This window comes from Rhodamnia argentea, chromosome 5, assembly GCF_020921035.1.
Source record: "Rhodamnia argentea isolate NSW1041297 chromosome 5, ASM2092103v1, whole genome shotgun sequence".
NCBI classification, from domain to species: Eukaryota; Viridiplantae; Streptophyta; class Magnoliopsida; order Myrtales; family Myrtaceae; genus Rhodamnia; species Rhodamnia argentea.
The window spans coordinates 1,396,102-1,419,807 of NC_063154.1; the positions used below are offsets into that span (position 1 = coordinate 1,396,102).

The window sequence follows — 23,706 nt, forward strand, 5'->3', positions numbered from 1 at the left end:
TATATTTTGATCACGATACGAAATAATCAGTAGCTCTATCCCCACATAAACCTATCACATGTTTTTTTTTTTTTTTCCTTTCCTTTCGTTGTAAATAATTGTCAAGGCATGAAACCTGCTGCTTAAGAATGCTTTCATGTTTGTCCGTTGCTTAAAAACTAGGTTGTCTCGCAATATGAGTAGACCCACTAGATTTGGGCCCCATAGAACGAAAAAGACGTTCACATTTCTTTTTTATCTTTTCCATGGAGGCCCAATCCACGTTTTGTCGGGGCCCACTTAAAAGCGACAGGGCAAAACAAAACCGGTTCCTCGCACGTGCAAGCACAGTTGACGTTCTGCCGAGAAGGAAGGAATCGCGCAGAACTCCGAATCTCATTAGCTAAGCGGGTTGGAAGTTAGAATTTTGTAAGTCTATAAATATTTGCAAAGCATTTCATTTTGTGAAAAATATGTTTCTCAGAATAATTCATTGTGTCGCTTACAAGATTGAATCGACGAAAAGTATTTTCGTTGCTCACGAAAATATTAAAATATAAGTTGTCGTTGAATATTGAATTTTTTTCATTGACTAATTATTTAAAGCACAAGCGATCGTTTTAAGAAAATATTTTTTAAATTATTCATTTTTTCACGAAACAAATCTGTACCTAAGAGTTAAATTAGAGTATCTAGTCACAGCAACAATATTTGATCATATCGACATTAAGAGTTCTAAAAAGTGTGTAAATTCACAACAAAACATATTGATCCCAAAATACCGATGATATTTTATTCAAGACTAGAAATTTGTTTGAAAAAATTAGACTTGTCTACATAAATGTCGTACTTTTTTTTGTTGAAATTAGGCTTTCTAATGCATGTGAGGTTGTATGTGTGTCGTCGAGAAAATGAAAGGAGCGCCTAATTAAGTAAAGATTAGTTGGGCATTTGGCGTTTCGATTATTAGAAAAGGGCATATTTTTTTATTGGCCTAATTTCATACAAAATTCTAAACTTTAGGTCCAATCTAACAATAAATAACCGAATTTCATTTCAATTTTCAACTCTGCCCTGTGTGCAAGAATCAACACCGATTTCATCAAAACTATCAATACGAGAGCTAATTAGAAGTTCATTACCAAAACCCAAGACGCTGTCGCATTTTCGTATGGAACAACAATGCTAATAATTCGAGGAAATCAGCGGCAATTTTTGGACACTTGACGGATATGAGACTAGATAGAAAGGTGATGTGGAGACGGAATTAAGATTGGATCCAAAGTTGATATATTTTAAAGGAATTAGGCTGTTTTCTATCACGCAAAAGAGAGAGGATTTATTCCACTTTTGAGATAATATTACAAATTAGCCCGATCTTTGGGATTATATAGGCTTACAGAGCCAAAAAGAAGAAGTTAGATCCTAGGATTCCCATTTTTTTATGTTTTTTGGACGAAATTTCGCTCGTGTCTAGGCAGGACGAGCACAGACAAAGCGTGCCTTTTGTGAATCTTGCATCGCTCTTGATCTGCTGCTTCCATGTTTACGGAGCAGCATTCATCTACCCAATCGAAATCCTTGGTAATGTCAACCCGCTCACCATACGAACGGCTAAGATTGGACCTGGACACATCAATTTCCCCTCTAATAGATTGGTTTAATACTAACACTCAAATCGACCGCACGTCCCACCGATAATATACCTTGGAACACCCTCTCGACGTCTATTTGCTGGACCCTTCGAGAAAATCACCGATCAACTCATACACGTGGCGTAAGCTTTTGATTCTTCAAAAGCGATCGTGATTAATTCTTAAACACCAAATAGTTAAATTACGAGCAGCCTACTCATCTTCTTTTCGAGTCTGTTTTGCTAGCCATAGCGGCCAATGATTAAGCTCGTTCTGCAAGCTGTGAACCAAGTGACGCATATGGTATGCCCAACCACTTTTCGAAAATTTTCATAATTCTATTGTGCTAAAATGAAATATGCATTTGAAATGATGCCCGAATTATGGCATATGTATACAGACATATATGGAATAATCTCTCTCATTATACAAGAAAAGCATGTTTAAGATTTTTTGCGATCGAAAAACACTAGAGAACTGAAAAGTTGATCCCCGTTCGCGGTCACGTTTTCCAGGAGCATACCATATGAATATACAGGGTGAGATTCACGCAACATACGATACACTGCGATCCACGAGATCATCCCCTCGCAAAACTGATTCTAAAGTGGGGCCCACGTGCTGGGTGGGGCCCCTCCTTCCCGACGTGGCTTTGACCGTGTCCCCTCACCGTCTGATCAAGCTCAAGGCGCGCTCTCCTCCTCCTCTCTCTCTCGACCATCCCCCCCCCCCTCCTCTCTCTCTCTCTCTCGCTTTCTCGCTTTCTCTCTCATTTTGTAAAACAACGAACCCAAACCCTAAGGATCGACAACTCGAAGCTTCTGGATAATGTCGTCCCGCATTGAGCGAAACCGTCGAGATAGACGCAGGGATCACATGCTTTCCACTCGTCGCGAGCATGAGGACGATTAGATAGGGGAACTGGGATCGTTGCTGAATTCCGTCGATTCGATACGACGTTATTCGTTCTTCCTTAGTTCGTTCGATCCTTAGCATGTGCGATTTGGTGGCGCGGACGGGTCGGCATCAACAACGGTACGAGGCCGGTTGTCGCCTTGTCGCCGGGTACGATCAAATCTCGCATCTCTCCATATTTCCTTTTCCCCCCCTCGATGTGCGTGAATCTCGCACGAGGATGATGCTTCTGCGTGTTTCGTTGGATGGCGATGGATGTTTGTTTTTTGCATTGTCTTTCCGTTAACAACTCTTGCATTAGGTTATGTTTTGTGTTGATTGCGTAAGTTTATGTTGTTGGTGTCGTGGTCGTTATCATTGGGAACGAGTGGGCCCTTATTGTGTTGATGACGGTCATTTTCGGTTTTTCCCCCCTTTTCTGAACTTTTCTTTGTCGAGATTCAATTCCGTTTGATTCGATGCGCCCTGCAAAGTTTGTTTTTGACTTTCTGATGTTAATTCATGTTTATCGATGATTAATTTAATCTGCACCAGACCTAGGCTTGTCCTAACGTCTTTTGAGTCATTCTTAGATGGAAAAAGGATATTGGTGGGTTTCTGTGTCCGTGGTTTCAAGGGATGGGTTTCTTTCTCCTGTCCTTTGCGCATCTATATGTCTATTTATTTTGGGCAGACTGTTCTTTGTGAGTGGATGAGTGTTACAGTCATCACAGATGCTGACATTTCTTCTGAGGATCCCTGATGCTTTCTCAGTTCAGCTTGCTGTTGATTGAAGTCGTGATTTGGATTTTAAAATATCCTCGAATTTAGTAAATTGTAGATTAGAGAATTTTTGTGTTTTTGGAGTATCGGGTTTCTTTATTATGCCGTTCCACCTTTACGTAAGGTTAACATGTACTTTGACTTCGTAACAGAGGTCCAATGAAACATATGTTTCCCAATATCATACCTTCTTCGGTATCAGTGTGTAAAAGTCCACCACCATGGGTTGATCCAGTTGAGGTCGACACTCTTAGGTGAGCTGCATGAGTCTGTACATACCCGAGTCTATGGACCATCTTAATGTTTGGTGATACTGTTAAAAGACGTCAATGGTCAGTTTTGTTTCCACCGAATTCTGGTGCATATTGTGGACTGCTTCGAATGTGGTCGCAGGGCTATTCCTTAGATGAAGGATATACTGGGGAATTGGAAAGTGCTACCTCTTTTACACAGTGAATGCAGCTTCTACCTCTTTCTAGGCATAAAATACCTTCCTTATGATTGATGCAAAGGGCATTCTTCTTTTGAAAAGAGGGGGAAAAAAAAAGAGGCTTGGATGAATAGGGGAAGCTGTAGAAGGTTGTTAAATGTCTCATATTAAGTGTGCTTCTTAGGAATGATCCATGATTCAATATGAGTTCTCCTGTGGTGGATGGCAGTTGTTTTTTGGCACTTCATGAGACTTCTGTTTTGTCCTTTCTCTTTGCCACTGGGGCTTTTGGCGTTGGAGGTTGGATAGAAGGTGGATAAGTAGCGTGAACAGAGAAAAGATGATATTTCCTCCTTCTTTTTAATTCGCATATTTGTGGAATTTTACTTGGAAACGTAAGATTGTACTCCCTCTGTACCTTCCATAACTTCCATCAAGTAATAACGGTGGGATTGAACTTAGGAGGTTTCTTCTTAGGTGGCGGTTATTGATCCTTCTTTCTTGATTTTTTCTTCACTCCTTTTTGGTGAGACTATTGGTTCATCATACAAATTGTCATAAGCTCACTAGATCATTTCCGTGAATTCTAGGATGACCGCCCTTCATTTTTCTGTGGTGTTTTGTTTAGGAAGAAATGAAAAAGTTGAGGAGATTCTTCTTCGATTTTTTCCTATTTTTGGGTGCTTCAATCCGAATGGATAACTAACTCAGTGGCTTCTTCTTCGTGTGTATTCCTTATAGGTATAGACAATCTATAGAATGTACCAGTGACTCCGATGAAAAGATTGTTGAGGTGCTCATGATCAATTCAACTAGTGGACCAGGTCTTTTGTTTCCAAAGGTATACTGGTAATTATACGCTTTTCTGAATATACTTGTGCTGTGTATTGGCCTGAGATAGGTATCTAGAGCCTTGTGTTAGATGGAAAAAGTTCTGTTGTTGGTTGTGAAGATGCTTTTGTTGTGTAATATTCCAAGTGAGGAACTGAGATTATTGCTGACCACATCTTCTCATTCAAAAGAAGGGGTTTTATTTGTTTGGCATGATAAGTTTTGAGACATGGCTAAACACTTCTTAAAGCCTTCTCGGCTTCATTAGTGGCTAAGCTCAAAGCGAACCGAAAATGGTCATCCCGCCGGAGTATTTAATTTTTCTTCTGCAATTTCTTTTTCTGCACCCGATGTAAGACTAAAATGAAAAGGATATATAGCCTCATCTTCTCTTGTTTCTGTTGGTGCGTAGTATAGACTACTCGGAGGTACACAAGTGTGCTATTTGTTGAAAGGGAAAGCACTTCTACTTTTGTATGTAGTTACCTTAAGTTGTTCCTTCCGCTCAATAACCAGTTTTACATGTCAGAACTTGAGTTGCACAAATCTTGGAATTTGCTGAACGGATCACTTATTGACTTCCTAATCCATTTTGGAAATGCACATTTCTATCAACTTATGTGACTACTATTATGATGAATTTGATGGATGTGCTGTTGATTCTAACTTATAGCTTCATGTACCACGATTGGTGTTACGGTCTTGAGTGCGTGCCCAATATTTGTGATAAGCCTTTTGAACCGCAAACACCTAGTTTTGAATGACTTAATACAAACTATTGTTCCTCCACCCCATAAATGGAGTTACATCTTAGGCGGCAAACATGTCACACTAGAATGAGTTCTATAATCGCATTCTTGGATTATTTGAGCTTTTTTCATAAGCCGTGAGTTGTGGATTCACAGTAACATCTTTTAGTGATTAAGAACAGAAGTTTATCCGGGAAAGACAGGACCTGGGTTATGTCACTTGATTTTCGTCTTGGTTTGGGGAACAGTGGACTTGTCTACATGCATGTCCACACATTTGCAGGGATTTTTTTTGGCTCATTACTTAATTGCTTTATGTTTTTTGGGATAAACACTTACAATTCAAACAGTTACTCCAAGTTAGTTATATGTAGTTTGGGGCTTTTAGGCCCGGAGACGGAGAACATAAGCTTGAGCATGCATACTGTCTTTTGGGAAATGATGTACTTTTATTATCATTAGATTTGCTTGTTAGTAGTGAATTGATGGAAGCTCTGTTTGTTGGATTGTGAGTTGTTGCTTTATACAAGTATCTATGTTTCTTCATCATCCTGCGAAGCTCCATCAGTTGTTCCCGTGTCGGATTTTTGCTCTTTTTCACTAGCTTATTTTATTTCTACAAGGGAGGCTGGGAGAACGATGAAACTGTTGAAGCAGCTGCTGTGAGGGAAGCAATTGAAGAAGCTGGTGTGAAAGGAGAGTTGAAGGTATTAAATTCTATGAAGTCTGTCAATCTTTCTTATCTTTAGTTCATGTTTCTTTTATAAGATTTTTCGCGAAAATCAACTTTGTGATTCTAAGAGTTATCTTAAGATTATGTCACTTGTTGGAACTTTTTTTTTTCCATTTTGCGCTGTCAAGAATTTTTAGAGCAGAGTAGTTTGAGTCCTAAGCGTAGCTTGAGATAATTTCACTGCATGTGCTATTTATTCCATGTTATTTTATCACGATGATTACAATGACTGTTGCAAGGCAGTTATTGGAAAAACTAGAACGAGTAAATATGATATTGTGCACAGTGGATGTTGTCATCCTTTACTGCATGTATTCTTCTTGTCTTGAACGGGGAAAAAGAGCGTTCTCGATCTTTTTAAGCTGAGTTTTGCGGTGTATGTGAATACGCAATATAAATGAACATGATGACAATGAAAGTTATCATCTCTCTCTCTCTCTCTCTCATGCGTGCGTGCGTGCGGAGGACATGCTCTTTTAATAAGCAATACTTTTTTGAGGCCATGTGGTAGCATGTAGGTGCACGGCACTTGACTCTGCTCCTCTGCATCTTTGGTTCTGTGGATCTCCTCTCTACAAAATGTATGTGCACATACTTCCGTTGTGAATGTCTAGTCAGCTGCTATGTGTTTGTTCTGTGCTCTGAATCCTCTCTCTCCACAGATGAAAAAGGGGATATGTATATTCTTGATCTTTCTTATAATGTGCAACCAAGTTTTTTTGTTGTTATTTCAGGATCTTTTAGGGCATTATGACTTCAAGAGTAAAACTCACCAAGATGAGTTTTGTCCTGAAGGTTTATGCAAGGCAGCAATGTTTGCATTGTTTGTGAGGGAGGAGCTTGAATCATGGCCAGAGCAGAGTATCCGGCAGAGGAGCTGGCTGACTATTCCTGAAGCTGTCGAGAGTTGCCGGCATCCGTGGATGAGAGATGCACTTGTGCATGGCTTCCTGAACTGGCATGCTGAGAAAAGCGAGGAAGCTTTTGATTGAATCTTTGATTTCATAATTTACAAAAGTAGAGGCGCATAAAAGTCAGCTTCTAATCCGGTGAATCTGTTTGAATTCCTTGGGCAAATCTTTTGTTGTTGCCTGCGGCTGCTGCTTTAGAAGGTCTCTTTGTTAGGTCTAATCCATCTCATAGGTCTCTTCATGCTGATCTCTGATATCATATTGATCAGCTTGCCCAATCCATTTAGATGTTCATTGCAGCAGTTTACCGTTTGGCCACCCAAGTGCAGTTCACTCCCATCTTGCGTCACTTTCAGTTGGTGAAAGCTTCACGGTGAGAAGCGTAGTAGATTTTTCGATGTACTCTAATTTTGTGGACTCTGGGTTAGATCAACAACTCTTTACAACTATTTTAACTTCCGAAGGGGAAATCCTATTTTATTTTATTTTATTTTTGTTCGAAAGGGAAGTTATGTTTCGCATGTTCGTTTTCTCATGTACATCTCTGCGATGACAGACCTTTGTAAAAAAGCCCAGCCCATCTAGGTCCAGATAAGGGCCAACCGTGGGCTCAAAAGATCGACGTTGGGGTTAGAATGGGCCAACCCAACCAGAGTCCCATCTTTTGCAAGTTTGGTCCAACATAGGTCAAACCTGCCCTAGAAAAGCCCAAATTCGGTACAACTTTTGGATTAAATTGGCCTAACTTCCCCCAAGTGCCGGCCCAGATCTACCCAAACCGGTTCCCGGATTGGGCCCTGGCTTAGCTTCAATGCCCTTAAAATGGGTCCATTTCGGTCCAAACCGAGGCCCACCTTACTGGCCCAAAATTTGGTCCACTGTGGGCCCAGAAAATACTAATGAAGCCCAGATTGTGGCCTTTTTTGAGGCCGAGGAAAACTACACTTCGGCCCAAATTTCAGGCTAACGTGGCCCAATAAGGGCCCAAATTTCTGTCCAACCTGGGCTCAGGAAAGCCCATACTGACTGCCAGCATGGCTCGAACTAACTTCTCGGCCCACATTTGTGGACCTAAGATAGGCCCAAGTACGAGCCAGACCTGCTCAAACAGAGGCCCAGAGACCCAGAGTCAGGGCCCAACTTTCGATCGAATAGAGGCCCATAACCGTTAGACCTAAGCCCATGTTTTGGGACTAAATGGGCCTAGATCAGCCCAAACTTAGAAAAGTCCAATTCTAACCTAACTTGGACCCACTTTGAGCCCCCATAAAAGCCCAAAGTGAGGTGAGGACCGTTCGACCTTCGGCCCATGGTTTGGGACTACAATGGGCCCAGATCAGCCCAAACTCAGAAAAGTATACGCATGGATGAACAACATAGATTTCCTCCAAGAAGTTGGGGAATGGGACAGTATCTGAAGATAGTCCTAACTGAAAGACCAAAATTTCATAATTCACAGATATATAAAACAGTCCAATTTGTACAAACATGAGCAGAATTATATACCTCAGCTCAATAATTGAAAGTCAATAAAGTACAAATTTCCTATCTCACTACCTCTGCTGTCTAGGCTGAATCTGGATCTCCTAGGGCTGGGCAACTGAAGACAAATCCCCCCATTCTGATTTCACACTGTCATCATCCCGCTTTGCATCAGGTACTTTTTCGCAATTACCACACCCACCCCCTCCACGTAATGGAATCAGCGGTTTGCATGTGCAAGGATGTATAGCACCAGCAGCATCGGCTTTGTCATGGCAGATATCAGCCAAGAACAGCGTTTTGAGATACAATGATATGGGAGATCATGATGCACAAGTCCTTACTGGGCATTCATCCAAAACGACATCCGCAGGGTCTCCAATCCACGGTCTCCCTTCTCTCCATTGAAATCTGATCCTCAACTTGCCATTGGCATCCACCCCCACGATCTCGCCTTTACTAGCATGTGTCTCCATTCCCCACCCCCATCGTGGAGAAATCAGTCCTCCTCTGATCCGGATTTTATCACCGATTTTAAACGGTCTTACCCGTTCCATCTCAAAAGCCTTGCAAAGCCAAAGCCTGTCCATAAAGCAAAATGCAACCCACAAATCTCCATCATCTATTCTATGCACTACCCCAATGCTCGAGTGACTCACCTCACCCCACTGATGGGTGGGGGTTGATACTGATGCCTTCACCTTTACCCAGTCTCCAATTCGAAGCTCTTCTTCCTCCACAATCTCCACCTCTGACGGGTCTAGCACCCAAGCTTTTGAGCCTGCCGGGGTATATATTCTCAGCTTCCCATCACCGTCTATTGCAGAGATAGTTCCGATATTTGGATGGCCATGGCCTGACCATCCAAATCTTGGCTGCTTTACTGAGAGTTTTACCTTTACCTTCTGCCCAACCATCAGCTTTTCAACCCTTTCCAGATGGGAAGTGGACCCCACCCATCTTTCTTGCTCCCCACAAAATGAGACAATTGTGCTCCCATCCCACTCATCTCCATTATATCCTAATCCTTGTACGACCCCTATACTGCCAGGTCCAATGGATTTCCAGCTATTTGCATTTTCTCTAAGTCTCACCCACTCCCCCACTTCAAAAGTCCGCTCTATCTCAATATCTGCAGGGTCTCCTCTCCAAAAGCCAGGCAAACCATTAATCGCCACCCTCAATTCTCCATCAGCATGAACGCTAGTTATAACACCTCGTGAATCAGGCTGGGCCCCTCTCCATCCCCATCTTGGCTCACTCAGACCAGCCCGGAATCGAACATGCTGGCCGACTTTAAAGCCGGGAACTTTTTCAACATCTGTATAGTGAGTCATCAACCTCCCCTTGCGAAAACAGCATGCTAATTCTAGGTAACCGGTCTCCTGCACGCTGTGCACAAGAGCAAGACTTTCCTTCGCAATACTGTTCCAGTCATAACTAGGTCTAGTCCCAAGACTGGGTTTTGACCGTACCCAATCACCAACTTCAAATCCAGCAAGTTGTTCTGCATCTCCAGGGGAAACCTTCCACAAACTATGTCGACTGGCAACTTTAACCTATCAACAGTCAATGATCAATAGCATGTTCCCAGATATGAGTTGCCTCAAGCAAAGCAAGTCCTATAGTGACAAACAGATGCGCCACCAAGAAAATACCAAAGACACTAGTGCTAATTGACACAACTGAAGATCATACACAGTAACTTAACCAGCTGACATAAAAACTCCTCTGCTAATCTTAGTGAAAACAAGTTTTCACAGGTAAATATGTGGTTTTCCCTCAGCCAGTCAAATAATTCCTACATAGTTGTGTCTAGCGGCAGCATGCACCAATTTAGCGAAGGGAATATACTCACATTCAAAGCTCCATCCATGTCGATTCTCACAACTTTTCCAACAGTTGCAGGGGTCTCATTTGACCATCCAAGCCGAGGCTGAGTAACAGACGGCTTCATCCGAATCTCTTGTCCCACTTCAAAAGGAGGAATCTTTTCGACGTCTGTAACTGAGCAACAAAAGGGCTTATTGCGGAAGCAGAAGGCGACCCCCATATCACCATCTTCTTCCAAGTTATGCACTATGCCAATGCTGTCTCGTGTGATGTCGTCCCATCCATATTTGGGGAATGGAACAGAAGCTTTCACTCGAACCCAATCACCAACCTAAGAAAGAGCAAAGATCAATTTTGCAAAAGACAATGTGAGGGATAGGATATAAAACAACGTGATGATCATTACCTTAAAATCCTCCAACTTTTCCATGTCAGAAGGATCCGCTCGCCATGGCATATTGCGGTTTGGTATCTCAATAAGCAGCAGACCATCGTTTTCTATTTCACAAATCCTCCCAACACTGTGATGTGTCTCACGACCCCAAGCATATCTGGGTTCTGCAACAGACCGCTTCACACAAACGCGGTCCCCGATCTGTCAAAAACATTATACAATTTTTCATTCCATAAGTAAACAAAGAAAATGGAACCATAGAACAACAAAAAGGCACAAAAGGAGAAAAAAGGCATCATCCATAAATAAGAGAAGGCTCTTGCTCACCCTAAAAGGGACAACATGCTCGACTTCTTCTGGCTCACAATGCCATCGAGTCTCCAGGTAGCTCAATTCCAGAAAAAGACTACTATCTGGTCTTATACAGTAAACTATGCCGACACTCCCTGGTGTAACAGGGCCTAATCCATGCTTAGCAGTGGTAAGACCAGGACGAATGCGAACCCAATCCCCAACCTTGAATTCTTCAACCCTTTCCATCTCCGCCGGGTCCGCTTTCCATCCTCTGGATGCTCCAGGAAACCCAACACGCAGAATGCCATCATCATCAACACATAAAACAGTGCCAATGCTGTCCCTTGACTGACCGCGCCAACCAAACCTGAGCATCGAACCAGATTAAACATGGGAGTTTTTAAGGTAACTGCGCCTAGATAGACATACTGCAAGATCAATTCCAGATGCCTAAATGGCAATGCTTTAACAAAATGCTTAACAAATATTGGGCAAGCCTTTGACAATAAAGAAAAACATCAGGCAAGGTCCTATATCCTTTAGACAGCACAGAAACAATGAATTTCGCAGAACTAGCTCAAGACAATGAAGAACATGCATATTTGTCCTAAGCAATTCATCAACATTTCATGAACATGAATCTGAAAGTGACAACAATTAGCTATCAATGCCAAAATATGTCGATTGTTATATGCATTGCAATATGCCACACTACATAGACCATCATTTGTCCAAATACTACATAGTTACCCAGAGCGAAATCATAAGTCTACCTGATGTTACAATAGCATTTGTCAAAGCAACATACCGAATTCTCTCTTCAGATCAAGCCAATTCTATGAGAAATTTCCTGCTCTCCTAATTAAATCACTATTCTCTTTTTACAAACCATAATTCTGCATAAAAAGTGGGCAACTCCTACTTCCTCAGACAGAATAACCAACTTGACTTGACAGGACAGGAGCAACAGCTCAAGTTCCAATGAGTGACCAAATGAGACTTACTAAATTTTTTTGGATGTATTTAGGGACATTCCTGAAGCAGTTTGAGTGTATTTTGTGACCAATGCATGATAAATTCCACGTCTACAAAGAATGCTCCGTCAAGTGAAAGATTAGCAACAATTCAATTCATACCTGGGTTCTTCAACATCTGCTTTAAGTTTCACATGCTGTCCTCTGTCCAGGGGTATCACTTTTACAACTTCACTTGCCAACACATGAGCCTCTCCAGAACAAAATGAAACAACGAGGTTCTCTTTGTCTGGAACACCTTGAACAAACCCAACACTCTTATGGTTTGCACCTTGCCATCCATATGTAGGATTTCTAACACTTCTTTTGAATTTAACCCAATCTCCCACTTCATACCTAAACATATAGAAGCAAACAATCAAAATAATGTTCCCGAGAATAGATAATAATTGCTTGAAAAAGCAGAACCTTTCTACTCACATTGTGGGGGATAGGTGAACTCCTCTATTTGCAAGAGCCTCCATGAGATCTTCTGATATCCATTCTCGAGGAAGGGCCTCCAAGAAATCTCGCAATGTCTTACCACTACCAAAAAACAGCAAGGACAGGTTTATGTTAAGAATAAAGAGAACAAGTATCATCCTTAGGTCATCAGGTTCAAACTTTCTCACAAATTTAGTGCAAGATCTTAGAAATGAAAAAGGTATCTAGGTAGATGAATAGCTAATTATGACCATCGGTTTACACATACAGTAAAATCAAAGAGGCAGTAGGTCTGTATTGGCACTTGCCTGTGATTTCTCGCTTCAACAGCAGCATCAGGGCTTCTAAGCATAATTATGAGCCACTGAAGATTTTCTCGTATCATTTTTGCAGATTCAGCAGCTATGTGGAATGCATTTTCACCATCATCATCCTGCCAAGGTAAAGCAAAGAAATCAGACAAGGAGAAAGATTGCAAAGTAGAATTACCTACTCTAGCAAGTAAAATAGGAGAAAAAGCCAGTGTCCCAGAAAACTCAAAATACGAAATTCATACAATCTGCTAGGAGCAGAGAAGTGGTTATCCAAGGTATGTCAATGAACCAAAGGAGGAAATTTCAGAACCCTGAATGAGCACTTCTAGTTTTTGGTCCTTCATTTTTACTTCAATTTTGGTGCAACGGCTCCTAGTGCAACAGCAAGCACCAGTTTGACTTGGGGAGGTGGTGATTTACTGGCAGTAGGTGGCGAGTAGGTGGCAAGGTTGCTTCATTACCTATTCCATTAGGAACCGCAGTCATGTGGGAATGTCCATTCTAGCTTGTGAAGGAATGGGCACTCTCAATGCTTGTAGTAGGGAATACTTTATCTGTGCTATTAAAGGAAATGCTCGAACGTGGTAGGACTTCAAGCAGTAGCTTACCTACGGTCACCGAGTATATTATAGCAAGCATGAAAAGTATCACTCATTTACTTACCACCCTTCCCACTTCTCTTCTAGGAAATGCGAACAAATTATCCGGTGGACAGCAGAACAGGCTGATTGCCTGGTCATCCAACTAACTACTGCACTGGACATGCTTGTAGACATCAAATCATGCATGCACATGCAGGTTTAGGTAATGTTAGCTTTGAGTGTCCTATAGTTTACATTCAACCCTGTCTACTCGAATACTTAATGAGAATGAGTCGCTCACATCATCTGATATGGAGATCCAGAACTCAGAGGTTGTCAAAAGTTAAGAAAAGGAAGTTGGCAGGAAAAAAGAGCATAGATAAGATCCCAGTAACTAAACTAGGTCATAAGATCAAGATTTGAAGGTCAAAATAGTAGCTAAACTGTAATTTCAGGCTTTTTTTATAGATGCTGCACCAAATACAATAAAAAGACAAGAACAACAACGACAAGTAAAACCAGAAGTTTGAGTTGGCTACATGAGTCATCTTTTGCAATTGCACTTGATTTGGTGTCGATCCTTCTCTAAGCTATTGTACAGTGCTTCATATTTTTATTTTTCTCCTTTCACATTATTAAAGTCTTCTCCTGCCCCTATAACCTCGAGCCCCCAAACCAATCAGATTAGGCCAGAAAATCCAAAGGCCTTCATTCAACTTGTCCAACCATCTCAAACGAGCTTATCTTATCCTCGCTTGGAGAAGCACCTACTTTTCCCTGGATAAGTTCATTTTCAACTATGTCTTTTCTCGTGTGCCAGCACATCCAACTAAGCATACTCGTCATTGTTTCATCAATTCGTGCACAAATTTGTGTTTAACCGCCCAACAATCCATGCCATAGTGTATTGGCGGATTTATTGCCAATGAATAATATTTTCTCCAAAGTCCAAGTCAGCCAAAACTCTAGAAGCACTTCTCCATTTCATCCATCCTACTTATACTTTATGAGTGAGATATCCATTAACCTCACCATCATTTTAGAAAATAGGAATAATGATACAATGGTCTCCGAACTGTGGCCCAATATACAATGTGGTCCCTAAACTATTAATTTATTCGATGTGGTCCCCGAACTTTAACCTAATATTCAATGTAGTCTTTGCACTTTTGAAACATGTTCAATGTAGTCCTTAAACTACATGAAAATGATTTATGTAGTCCTTCATTGACCACTTTCATATAGTGCAGCGACTAAATTAAATATGTACCAAAAGTTCAGAGATCACATCGAACAAACTAAAAGTACAAAGACCGCATTGCACATTGGGTCGAAGTTCAAGGACCACATTGAACAAATTAAAAGTTCATGAACCACATTGCACATTGAGCCAAAGGTCAAGACCATTTGTGTCATTTTCTCTTGAAAACAAATCCACAAATAAATAGTGTTCGCCCTTCGGGACTTCTTGATCTTCGGTTTTCACCAACATGTTTCTTAACTTTTATTGTCACCAAATTTAGACTCCATATATTCATTCTTTGATTGACCCACACAAAAACCCTTCGGGCCTTGTACAGGCCATTGGGGAACTAGACTTAAGGATTGAACTTCCAGTTCCTAAGTTTCTTCATTTTGGAAAGAAATCAAAAATTGAATTTGGATTATTCATGGAATAGGATTTCTCAAACAAAGTGGAATTGGAGTACTTAGCAAAACCTATTATTAAGATTCTATAATACCTAACTTTGGGACTACGCAATAAATTACAAAAAAAATCTGAATAATTTTAGCAGATTGAAAATGAAAGTCTGAAAAATAAATAAAACAGATATGCATTGCCCTAACCACCACTACCGTCGAAGCCGCAACAATAATCACTGCCACAGCCTTCACACTGCTTTTCCTCTTTGCATAGCCGGAGTTCATGGTGCAAAAGTCTCATTTCATCATTCTAAAACTTGAGTGAATCAATGAGTCAGCACTACTGCTGCTATGGAGGTCGCCATCCCTGTGCAACCACAGATCTAGGGTAGTGAATGCAGCTGACCTCCATTAGAGAGCAAATTGGCAGAGGTTGCAACCTCCATGGCCACAGGTCCTCTCTCTATTACTCCGAAAATTGAGCAAAACGAAACGGCAACACTATGGCCATGGAGGTTGCCAGCCTCATGCACCTATAGATCTAGGGTTGAGGGAGGTAAACAACCTCTATTGATGCTTAATGGAGGCTGCAACCTCCATGCGCTGAGAGAGAGAGAGAGAGAGAGGGAGAGAGAGAGAGAGAGAGAGGAGAGGCCCAAATGAGTTGAACAAGGAAAGGGGTGGTCGGTGGAGGTACAGCCGTGAGGGCTTGTGGCAGCAATCATCAGGCGGCTTCGTGGCAACTGGTGCAAAAACTTGGCTCTTCGTTTGTCCTCTCATTTTCCTTGAGACTTGGAGCTGCGGGGCATGAGGCAACCAGATATGGAGAGGAAATCATAGAAAAATTCAAAAAGGAAAGAAAAAGGTTAAAAAAGGACAATACATCTCAGCCATTTAGGGTTGAATGGTTGAAATGTATTATTCCCAAAAAAGGCCTAAATTTTGAGAATGTGTATCATAAATTGTTAGTCACCAAAGCAATCTTGGAAAAAAAAAATACTATTCTACGGCATGTGATAAATTGGAAAGAAAAACCACTAATGGGTGCCTCGTCAGTGCAAGCAAACAAAGCCTAACATTTTGACATTAGAATCAAAATTTTCTTTACTCCTGGGCATTTGAACATTAGAATCAAAATTTTCTTTACTCTTGGGTTTCAACTATCAGCACTATATCATCTGCCAAAGCATATACCAAGGCAGTATCACATATAAATAATCAAAACAATTCCACTGGTCTCACCACCACTTGACCAGTGAACTCTAGCAAAAGCAAACATGAGCACCATACGATACTGAAAAGGAATTTGTCTTGAAGAAATCATTGCAAGAACTAGACGAATATATACTTCTGAGCAAATATACTGTGGATACCCACAAGAGCACTTTTCCAATGTCATCTGTGATATGACATTAGCGTACAAGATTGCAGAGACAATTGCTTGTAGGAACAAGATCTTATCCGTAAGTTCAAAATCAATCCTTCAAAGGGTAACATATGCTAGAAACAGCAATGAGGCAACAGCTTCTTATGGATACAGAAATGAATATTTATAAAGATCAACAGACAGGAGAGAGAGGAGACAGTAAGCAGGGGGGGTCTGCGACACCCACCCAAGAATTTCACCCAATAACAGAAAAGGAAAGCACGCTAGTATAAGCGTATAACACTACGGGCAGGTCATTGCTAGGAAGCATTGACACCAGCAAAGGAAGGACCAACAATAGATAAGGAAGTGAGAAGAGAAACCTGTAAATTACAATTCGCCCCAGCATATAATAGCAATCCGACACAAGATTTAGCCCCTTTACTCAAGGCAGTTTGAAGAGGTATCATGTTGTGCATATCCCGGATGTTTACATCTACTCCAGCATCAAGAATAGCCTGCAACATGTTTACAGGAAAAGAGTAACAAAATAGTTCCTCCAAGTGGCCACAAATCAACAAGATCATCAAAAGTCCCTATATAGAGAATATTAAGCAACAGACGAAAATCAAGCTCATGTATCAAGTAAACATGTAACCTTGACCAAGTCAACATCATCAGCCGTAGCAGCTGTATGCAGAATTGTTCTCCCATGGGCATCTTGAGCAGTTGGATCTGCTCCAGCAGCCAGCAACACTCGAACAAGCTCCCTCCCTTCTATAGGACAATGACAGCAGAAGAAACTTTCAACACAAGTGACAAGCAAGGTAATCATACCAAGAAATCCTAGAGAGATTGCAACAAATTATGTTTCCAAGAGGAACAATAAATACTAAGACTGAAGATATCAAACAGAGTAGGCATTGAAGCTAAATAAGAAATGAGCTGCACTATAATCTAGCATACCAAATTCACGGTCTTTCTTTAGAGCAGCTGCCATACATACTGCGGTACCGACTGGACTGGGTATATCTATCGCATTTTCAACATCTTCAGCACTAGCAACTTCCACCCACCGTCTCACCACAGTGACATTGTGTGTTGCCACACACAAGTGCAATGGTCTGCACCATAGACAGTTTTAGAGTGACAAATTATGCTGCAATCATTCCAAGGCCAATGAGAACACATATTGAACAAAAGATATGGAGTTAGGTGATTTCAGATTGAAATAGCATACCCTAGAAAAGGAAAAAGAAATCATAACAGAGAGCTAAAAAATGGAGATGGTACTTGTTGACCACAAATTGAGTACACTTCGACACGATGAAGCACATAAACAAATGCAATGCCTCCAACATGAGTTCAGGCTCCATATCCTTACAAACTGAGAGATTTTTGTGGGACCACTACTAACTATTCTAAAAGTTTAAGCTATTAGATGAAGGCGTGGTTTAATATTTAATTATTCTAAAACAAACAACACATGTTTACTCCAACATGAGTTCAAAGTCACAAAAATAATTCAATACATGATTCATATGACATTTTAAAGGAAGAACCATGAAGGTACCAGCACACTGTTATAACCGAAAGATAGTTTGTGCATGCACATATTTGCGTGAGATTTTGAGGGGTGGGAGGAGCTCTCCACAAATTAGAGTTCCCATTTATCCTTCTCTTGATTAAATGTTGCAATTAAATCCGACTCATATTCAGTTCGCAATATATTTATCAAATCCACAGTTCCCAAATAATTGGACCAGACCCAGTCACTGTGGCAAACAAAACTACAAATGATAATGATTTGACATTTACACCTAAGCCATACATTTCCCTGATCTGGAGAGATCAAAGTAGAAAAGAAGACATACATCTTTTAAAATGGAAAATGGAAACTTTATGAGCAAAAACCAAAAGAGTACTGCCCTATACACAAATTAAAATGAAAAGAAACTCCACAAACTCAAGCTAATCCAAATTCATCTATCCTTTATGAAGAGGTGACGTGCTAAAGTCAGATTCTTTCAGCTCAAATTGTTATTTTCGTTTAGCTATCTTTTTCATACATATCATTTCTAGCGGTCAAAGATGAAAAGCCAATATACTCACGTAAGAGTTTTAGAGTTCACAATGGACATGGATGGAGATCCCCCACATTCCAAAATGACCACAGCACAGTCAGTGTATTTCTTTGCCACAGCCTGGTGTAGAACAGATTCACCTTCATCATCCACAGCATTGGGATCAGCTCCAGCTAATAGCAATTCCTGTATTACAAGAAACATCAGAGCTAGATATTCAAAGAACCCGAAAGCTATGTGAATGTAAAGTTTACCAACAACAATGACTTACACGCATGCAATCTGGTTGGCCATGGTAAGCACATACATGAGCAACAGATGGCCCAAAGCCATCCCTCAACCTCGATCTAACATTAGCACCTCTTCTGATGAGAGCATGGACACATTCTGGGGATCCCGCGGCTAAAGCAAAAACAAGAGGAGGGTCCCCATCCTTATCTAAAACATCTACATTTGCTTCACAATGCTCTAAAATAGCCCCAACTAATTCTGCACTACCACGCCTACATGCCAAATGAAGCGCAGTTTGGCCGTCAGGATTCTGTGCTTTCAGAAGTGAAGATATAGAGTTGTTTATCCTCCCTGATGAAGCGTTTGAGAGCAGATCCCTACAGATGACAGAACTCAAAGTCAAAACTTGTCCCCATAATTGTCTGACAGAGACCAAAGAAGAATGTATCTTACTAACCTAACTCCATTCACGTTGCCCTCTGATACCAGATTGTGCAGGAGGCCAGTGTTATCCTGCACTAGATCTGAAACAGATCCACGAAGTGGTTCTGTCAAACTTGAACCGGAAGATCTGGTGAAGCCACTGTAAGGGCACATACAGAGTAAAATACATAACAGATCCAACCAATCAGAGTTGTCGAGGGTATGAATTAATCAGGAAAAACATCCACTTAAGTGCTAGAAGTAGAAGACCAGATGCGAGAATCAAAGGTCAAAACAATTACTTTTCAGGGCTTGCGGGAGGACTACGTGGTATTTCTTGCAAGTGTCGCAGGAATATAGCCAACATTGAATTAAAAGATGGTCTTTTTGATGCCTTAAACTGAAGGCAGTCACCAATCATCTTCCACAAATCCCTCGGTATTCCAACTCCAACGACACTTGCATATTGCGGAGGCAATCTCCCAACCTTGACAACAGCACGGTATATTTCCTCCGCACTAAGACCAGCCCACCTGCACAGCAAGTGTCAATTTCTACAATTCAGAAAACATTTAAAGTGATCTTTGTACAGGGAGCGATAGGAAATGACAATGGAAATCTACGTACGGGGCAGAACCAGTGCACATTTCCACCAACGTGCAACCAAAACTCCATGCATCCGACTCTCCAGAAATACCAATGGCATCATCCCAGAACTTCAGGGACTTCTTCACCGGCTCCCATGCCTCTGGAGCAGCATACTGGGGGCTAAGCATTGTACAATCCATGCAAGAATGGACTCTGGCTGAATCACACTCTGATCGAGCTTTTCGACAAGCAGGTTTTTTCAGGACTGAAGCAAGTCCATAATCAGAAACTACCGCATGGCCATTTGCATCTAAAAGAAGATTGGACGGCTTCAAATTCATGCAAACAACTCCTGCTGCATGGAGTTCAGCTACGCCACGCGCAATATCCGCACCATATCTGCAATTGCAGAGAGCACACCAAGTCGTGACGAGGTTCATTGGCAGATAACATGAATGTGATATAGCATTTTCACCGAGAACAAAAAAGAACCACTAAAAGTTGCAGCTTACAGCATTCTTCAATGATAATTCAGTCGTTATAGAGAGCACAATGATCTAACTTAAGAACCATTATATCCTTACTCTAGTTCCCGAAATTCACCAAAAAGCACACAATAGAAGGCACCTGATGGCGTGTTTTACCTCTTTAAATTCCAGAATGCTATTAATGTAGATGCAATATCCCTCTCATCCAGTCAGTCAGTCACTATCCAGAAAATTAACATCCTAGGATACCAAAAGAACTCCAGAATATATGTTTTCAAATCAAGTCTCACTATGTTCTCACCCCCTCATTTCTCGTGCCTCGTGCATATGGTTTCACAGGAGATGCTAACCTCTGCTTTCAACTTACACCACGAGCCACAAGCAAGTTTATTCCAACAATTAAAAACCACCCTCAAAAAGATAATATCTTTGCAAACTACACTCTCCAGAACGGTGGACTCATCATCCTTCGGCTTTACTCAATTTATTCCAGTAAAATTTAGGTAGTGAAAGCTTGATTCCTTGCAATCCCCAAAGCAAGCTGCTCATTTGTCCACTGGGGATCTCTCTCGCCCTTTTTCCTCTTAATAGTTCCCGGCAGTCCCAAATATGTATTTTCAGGACCCCCTCTACCCAATATTCAGCAATGGAGGAGGACAGCTCAGAAAGTAGAAATGGTAAACATGACAAGAATGTTTATCACTGAGATGTAATCAGGAAGTGTGGTCAAGTAATGCCCCATTGGCACATCACTTGTTGACAGAAACTAATCTGTAAGTTCAATCTGCATTATAAAATTATTACTTGCATTCGTAGGCAGCCCTAATTGATGTAGCTTGAGATCCATAGGCATAAACACAGCAGGTCTGCAGACACAAGTGCATGTTCTATATTCCCAAGGACAATTAACACGAGCAGAATGATTAGAAAGAACGGTGCCCTAACTCATGTTGACGAATTACCGTGTGAAGCCCAAATCCCCAGGTAAAGAAGCACAATGACTAAACTTTTCCTCCCACAAAGAACCCAATTATAATGAGAGTTTAGAAAGCATAGTAGTACGCTTTTGCATGACTAAAACAATCGAGGTATCAAGGTGCAAAAGGGGAAAAGAAGAATCAATCACGCAAATTCCATAACCTATTGCATCAAAATGTACTAACAAATCAGACATCAGATGATAGACATCTTCCAGATCTCACCCACCCCACTAAAAAGGTACCGACTTTGAACCTCAAGCATAAGGGTACAACTATTTATTCGATTTCGCTTAAGTACCAATTCTTTTACAGCATAGAGGAAAATCATATGAAAAAGCTTCTCAATAGAACCTTAAGATTTGCTCCAGTGTCAGCCTCCCCTCGTTGCGCTGCATCTCTGACTGCACCGACCCGTGACACCTATCCAAGACAAGGCATAAGCTACCGTCTTCTTTCCTAATAGCCCCGTGAAAAGTGCACACATTCCTACACCACATTGACATCCTCCTCAAATTCTCAAGCTGCCCTTGCACCCACTCCATATCCATCGTGGCCGCATCATCCCCAACTGCCACCTTCTTCACCGCCACACGGTGCCTACACCGCCCCCCACTGCCGCTGCTGATGACCGCTTCCCACACCTCCACTCCAGCCCTCCTCCCCTCCCCAATCTTCCTCGCCCATTTTAATTCCTGGTGGGTCCCCAACTCGATCACCGGCCCACATCCGCCGGAGCTCGAGGCCAGGGCCCCGCGCCGCGTCCGCGAGTCCTCGCCTTCCGCTTCCCCGTCGGCATCATCCTCGTCGTCGGTGGAATCGACGTCCAAGTTCGCCGGCAAAGTGGAATTGGAGTGGATTAGGGTGAGGACGGCGTAGTTCTTGCGGAGGGAAGAGATGGAGTTGCCGACGGAGGAGACGTGGCGGCACCGGGGGCAAGGGAGAGTGTTGTCGAGCGATGCGGCGAACATCCTGGAGAGGCAGTCCTTGCAGAACCCGTGGCCGCATTGGAGGAGCAAAGGCACTCGGTCTTCCTCGTTGTACCGCGTTTGGCAGACGGAGCAACAAGGCACTTTCATTTCCTCTCCGATTTCCCTCTCTCTCTCTCTCTCTCTAGAACCTTCCCAGAAGCTGGAAGCGAGCAGGTGGGAAAGAGCGCCGAATGGTGCTAGATTAGGGACTGGGTTCGGGACTCGAAGCGATCGAAGTTGAAGTCGAGGACCTGGATAGATCGATCGATCGATCGATCGATGGAACGACGAGAGGAAGAGAGAGAGCTCTAGAGAGAGAATGTGTGAGGGTTTTAGAGAGAGAGAGAGAGAGATAGAAAGTTTTCCTTTTCTTTCTTTCTTTCTTTCTTTTTTTTTTTTTTTTTTTGCCCCCTTTTCCGGTGACGTTTGTTCGGAGGATATTTTTATAATTGATTTTGCGGAACCATTTTTCTTCTTTCGACTTTCAAAGGTAGGCAGAGAGAGAGAGAGAGAGAAGCTGCTTGTTTTTTCGTTCGTGAGTCCACACTGCCCCCCCAACCTGTCTCCCTCCACCTGTAAAGCACGACTGATTTCAGCGCTTCCTTAAAACACAGATTTAATTCAAAAAAAAAAAAAAAAAAAACACAAGTTGCGATCGCGTGGTATCTTTCTCAATGAAGATGCTTGCTTGCTGCCAGCAAAAAAATCACCGCATAAATTAGAAAGAGAAAATAAAATTCAGGAAAAGAAAAAATTACTCGGACTCTTTAGGAAATGAATCAAATAACTGAAACGGTTAGGAAATGAGAAGAGTTGAGTTTCGTTTACGTTTCGTATCTACGAAATATACGCGATATAGTAACGGTCGATAGTAATGAATTTCGTTCATTTTGAAAATGGGAGAGTTAAGAGTTTTCCTCTTTCGCTAAAAAGGAGTTAATGTATTTTATTTACGACTTTGGCATACAAAATTGGTCATTCGAATATGTGCATGTAAGAAGAGTATAATTTTACATGATAGATTTTTGGACTTTTATATGGGATTTACGTCGTAACGGTCAATAGTAATAAATTCATTCATTTTGAAAATTGGAGAGTTAAGAGTTCTCCGCTTTCGCGTGTGCTTCGAATAAAAAGGAGTTAATGCATTTATTTACGACTTTGGCATACAAAATTGGTCATTGGAATATATGCATGCAAGAAACTCATAATTTTACGTGATTGATTTTTGGACTTTTATATAGGATTTAGGTCTTTTATAAGCGCCTTTATCATAGCCGAATCGAACGGTGAATTGCTTCGATTTAATATTTAAAAAATTCGAGTTATCGGCTTAAACTAATTTCAAGTGCAAGTTTCATCGAATAGATTAAGGAGCTCATTACGAGTGAAAAGGGTTACGAAGAATCGAATCTCGATTCAAAATCGTGCATGCGATTTTTTTGTTCTGAAAGTTTAAATCCTTAGCAGTAGTACATGATATCTCCTATGAGTGAAGCAATATCATCGGCAGCGGATGTGAGCTTTGTGAACTAGTTTTCATGTTCCTCTACACTTTGCTTCGTGTTTCATTCCAATTGTAAATGTTTATTCGCAATGCCTTTGTAATGAGACTTTTTTCGCGAAATATTTCCA

General features: G+C 41.4%; 2 protein-coding genes across 5 annotated transcripts; one reads left to right on the plus strand and one right to left on the minus strand.

Annotated features, from left to right (window-relative positions):
- The first annotated feature begins 2,216 nt into the window (after positions 1-2,216).
- On the plus strand, positions 2,217-7,267 carry LOC115742360 (nudix hydrolase 16, mitochondrial). Of its 3 annotated transcripts, XM_030676596.2 has the most exons (5): positions 2,217-2,678; positions 3,443-3,544; positions 4,447-4,561; positions 5,924-6,007; positions 6,768-7,267. In XM_030676596.2, exons 1-5 carry the CDS (start codon positions 2,608-2,610, stop codon positions 7,023-7,025), a joined length of 630 nt encoding a protein of 209 aa, XP_030532456.1. In that variant the 5' UTR covers positions 2,217-2,607; the 3' UTR covers positions 7,026-7,267. The 3 variants fall into 3 exon arrangements, with proteins under 3 accessions (XP_030532456.1, XP_030532457.1, XP_048135561.1); XM_030676597.2 differs by lacking the exon at positions 3,443-3,544 and having other exon boundaries at positions 2,257-2,678; XM_048279604.1 differs by lacking the exons at positions 2,217-2,678; positions 3,443-3,544 and adding an exon at positions 2,757-3,150.
- Positions 7,268-8,373: 1,106 nt separating this feature from the next.
- On the minus strand, positions 8,374-22,352 carry LOC115742253 (E3 ubiquitin-protein ligase KEG). 2 transcript variants are annotated; one of them, XM_030676420.2, is made up of 16 exons: positions 21,455-22,352; positions 19,675-20,034; positions 19,350-19,580; positions 19,082-19,207; positions 18,665-19,001; positions 18,422-18,579; positions 17,276-17,433; positions 16,968-17,086; positions 16,693-16,827; positions 12,713-12,837; positions 12,402-12,506; positions 12,084-12,317; positions 10,981-11,314; positions 10,666-10,854; positions 10,285-10,590; positions 8,374-9,985 (listed from the first exon to the last, which is right to left on the minus strand). In XM_030676420.2, exons 1-16 carry the CDS (start codon positions 22,177-22,179, stop codon positions 8,750-8,752), a joined length of 4,878 nt encoding a protein of 1,625 aa, XP_030532280.1. In that variant the 5' UTR covers positions 22,180-22,352; the 3' UTR covers positions 8,374-8,749. The 2 variants fall into 2 exon arrangements, with proteins under 2 accessions (XP_030532280.1, XP_030532279.1); XM_030676419.2 differs by having other exon boundaries at positions 16,968-17,083; positions 21,455-22,324.
- Between the last annotated feature and the right edge of the window lie 1,354 nt (positions 22,353-23,706).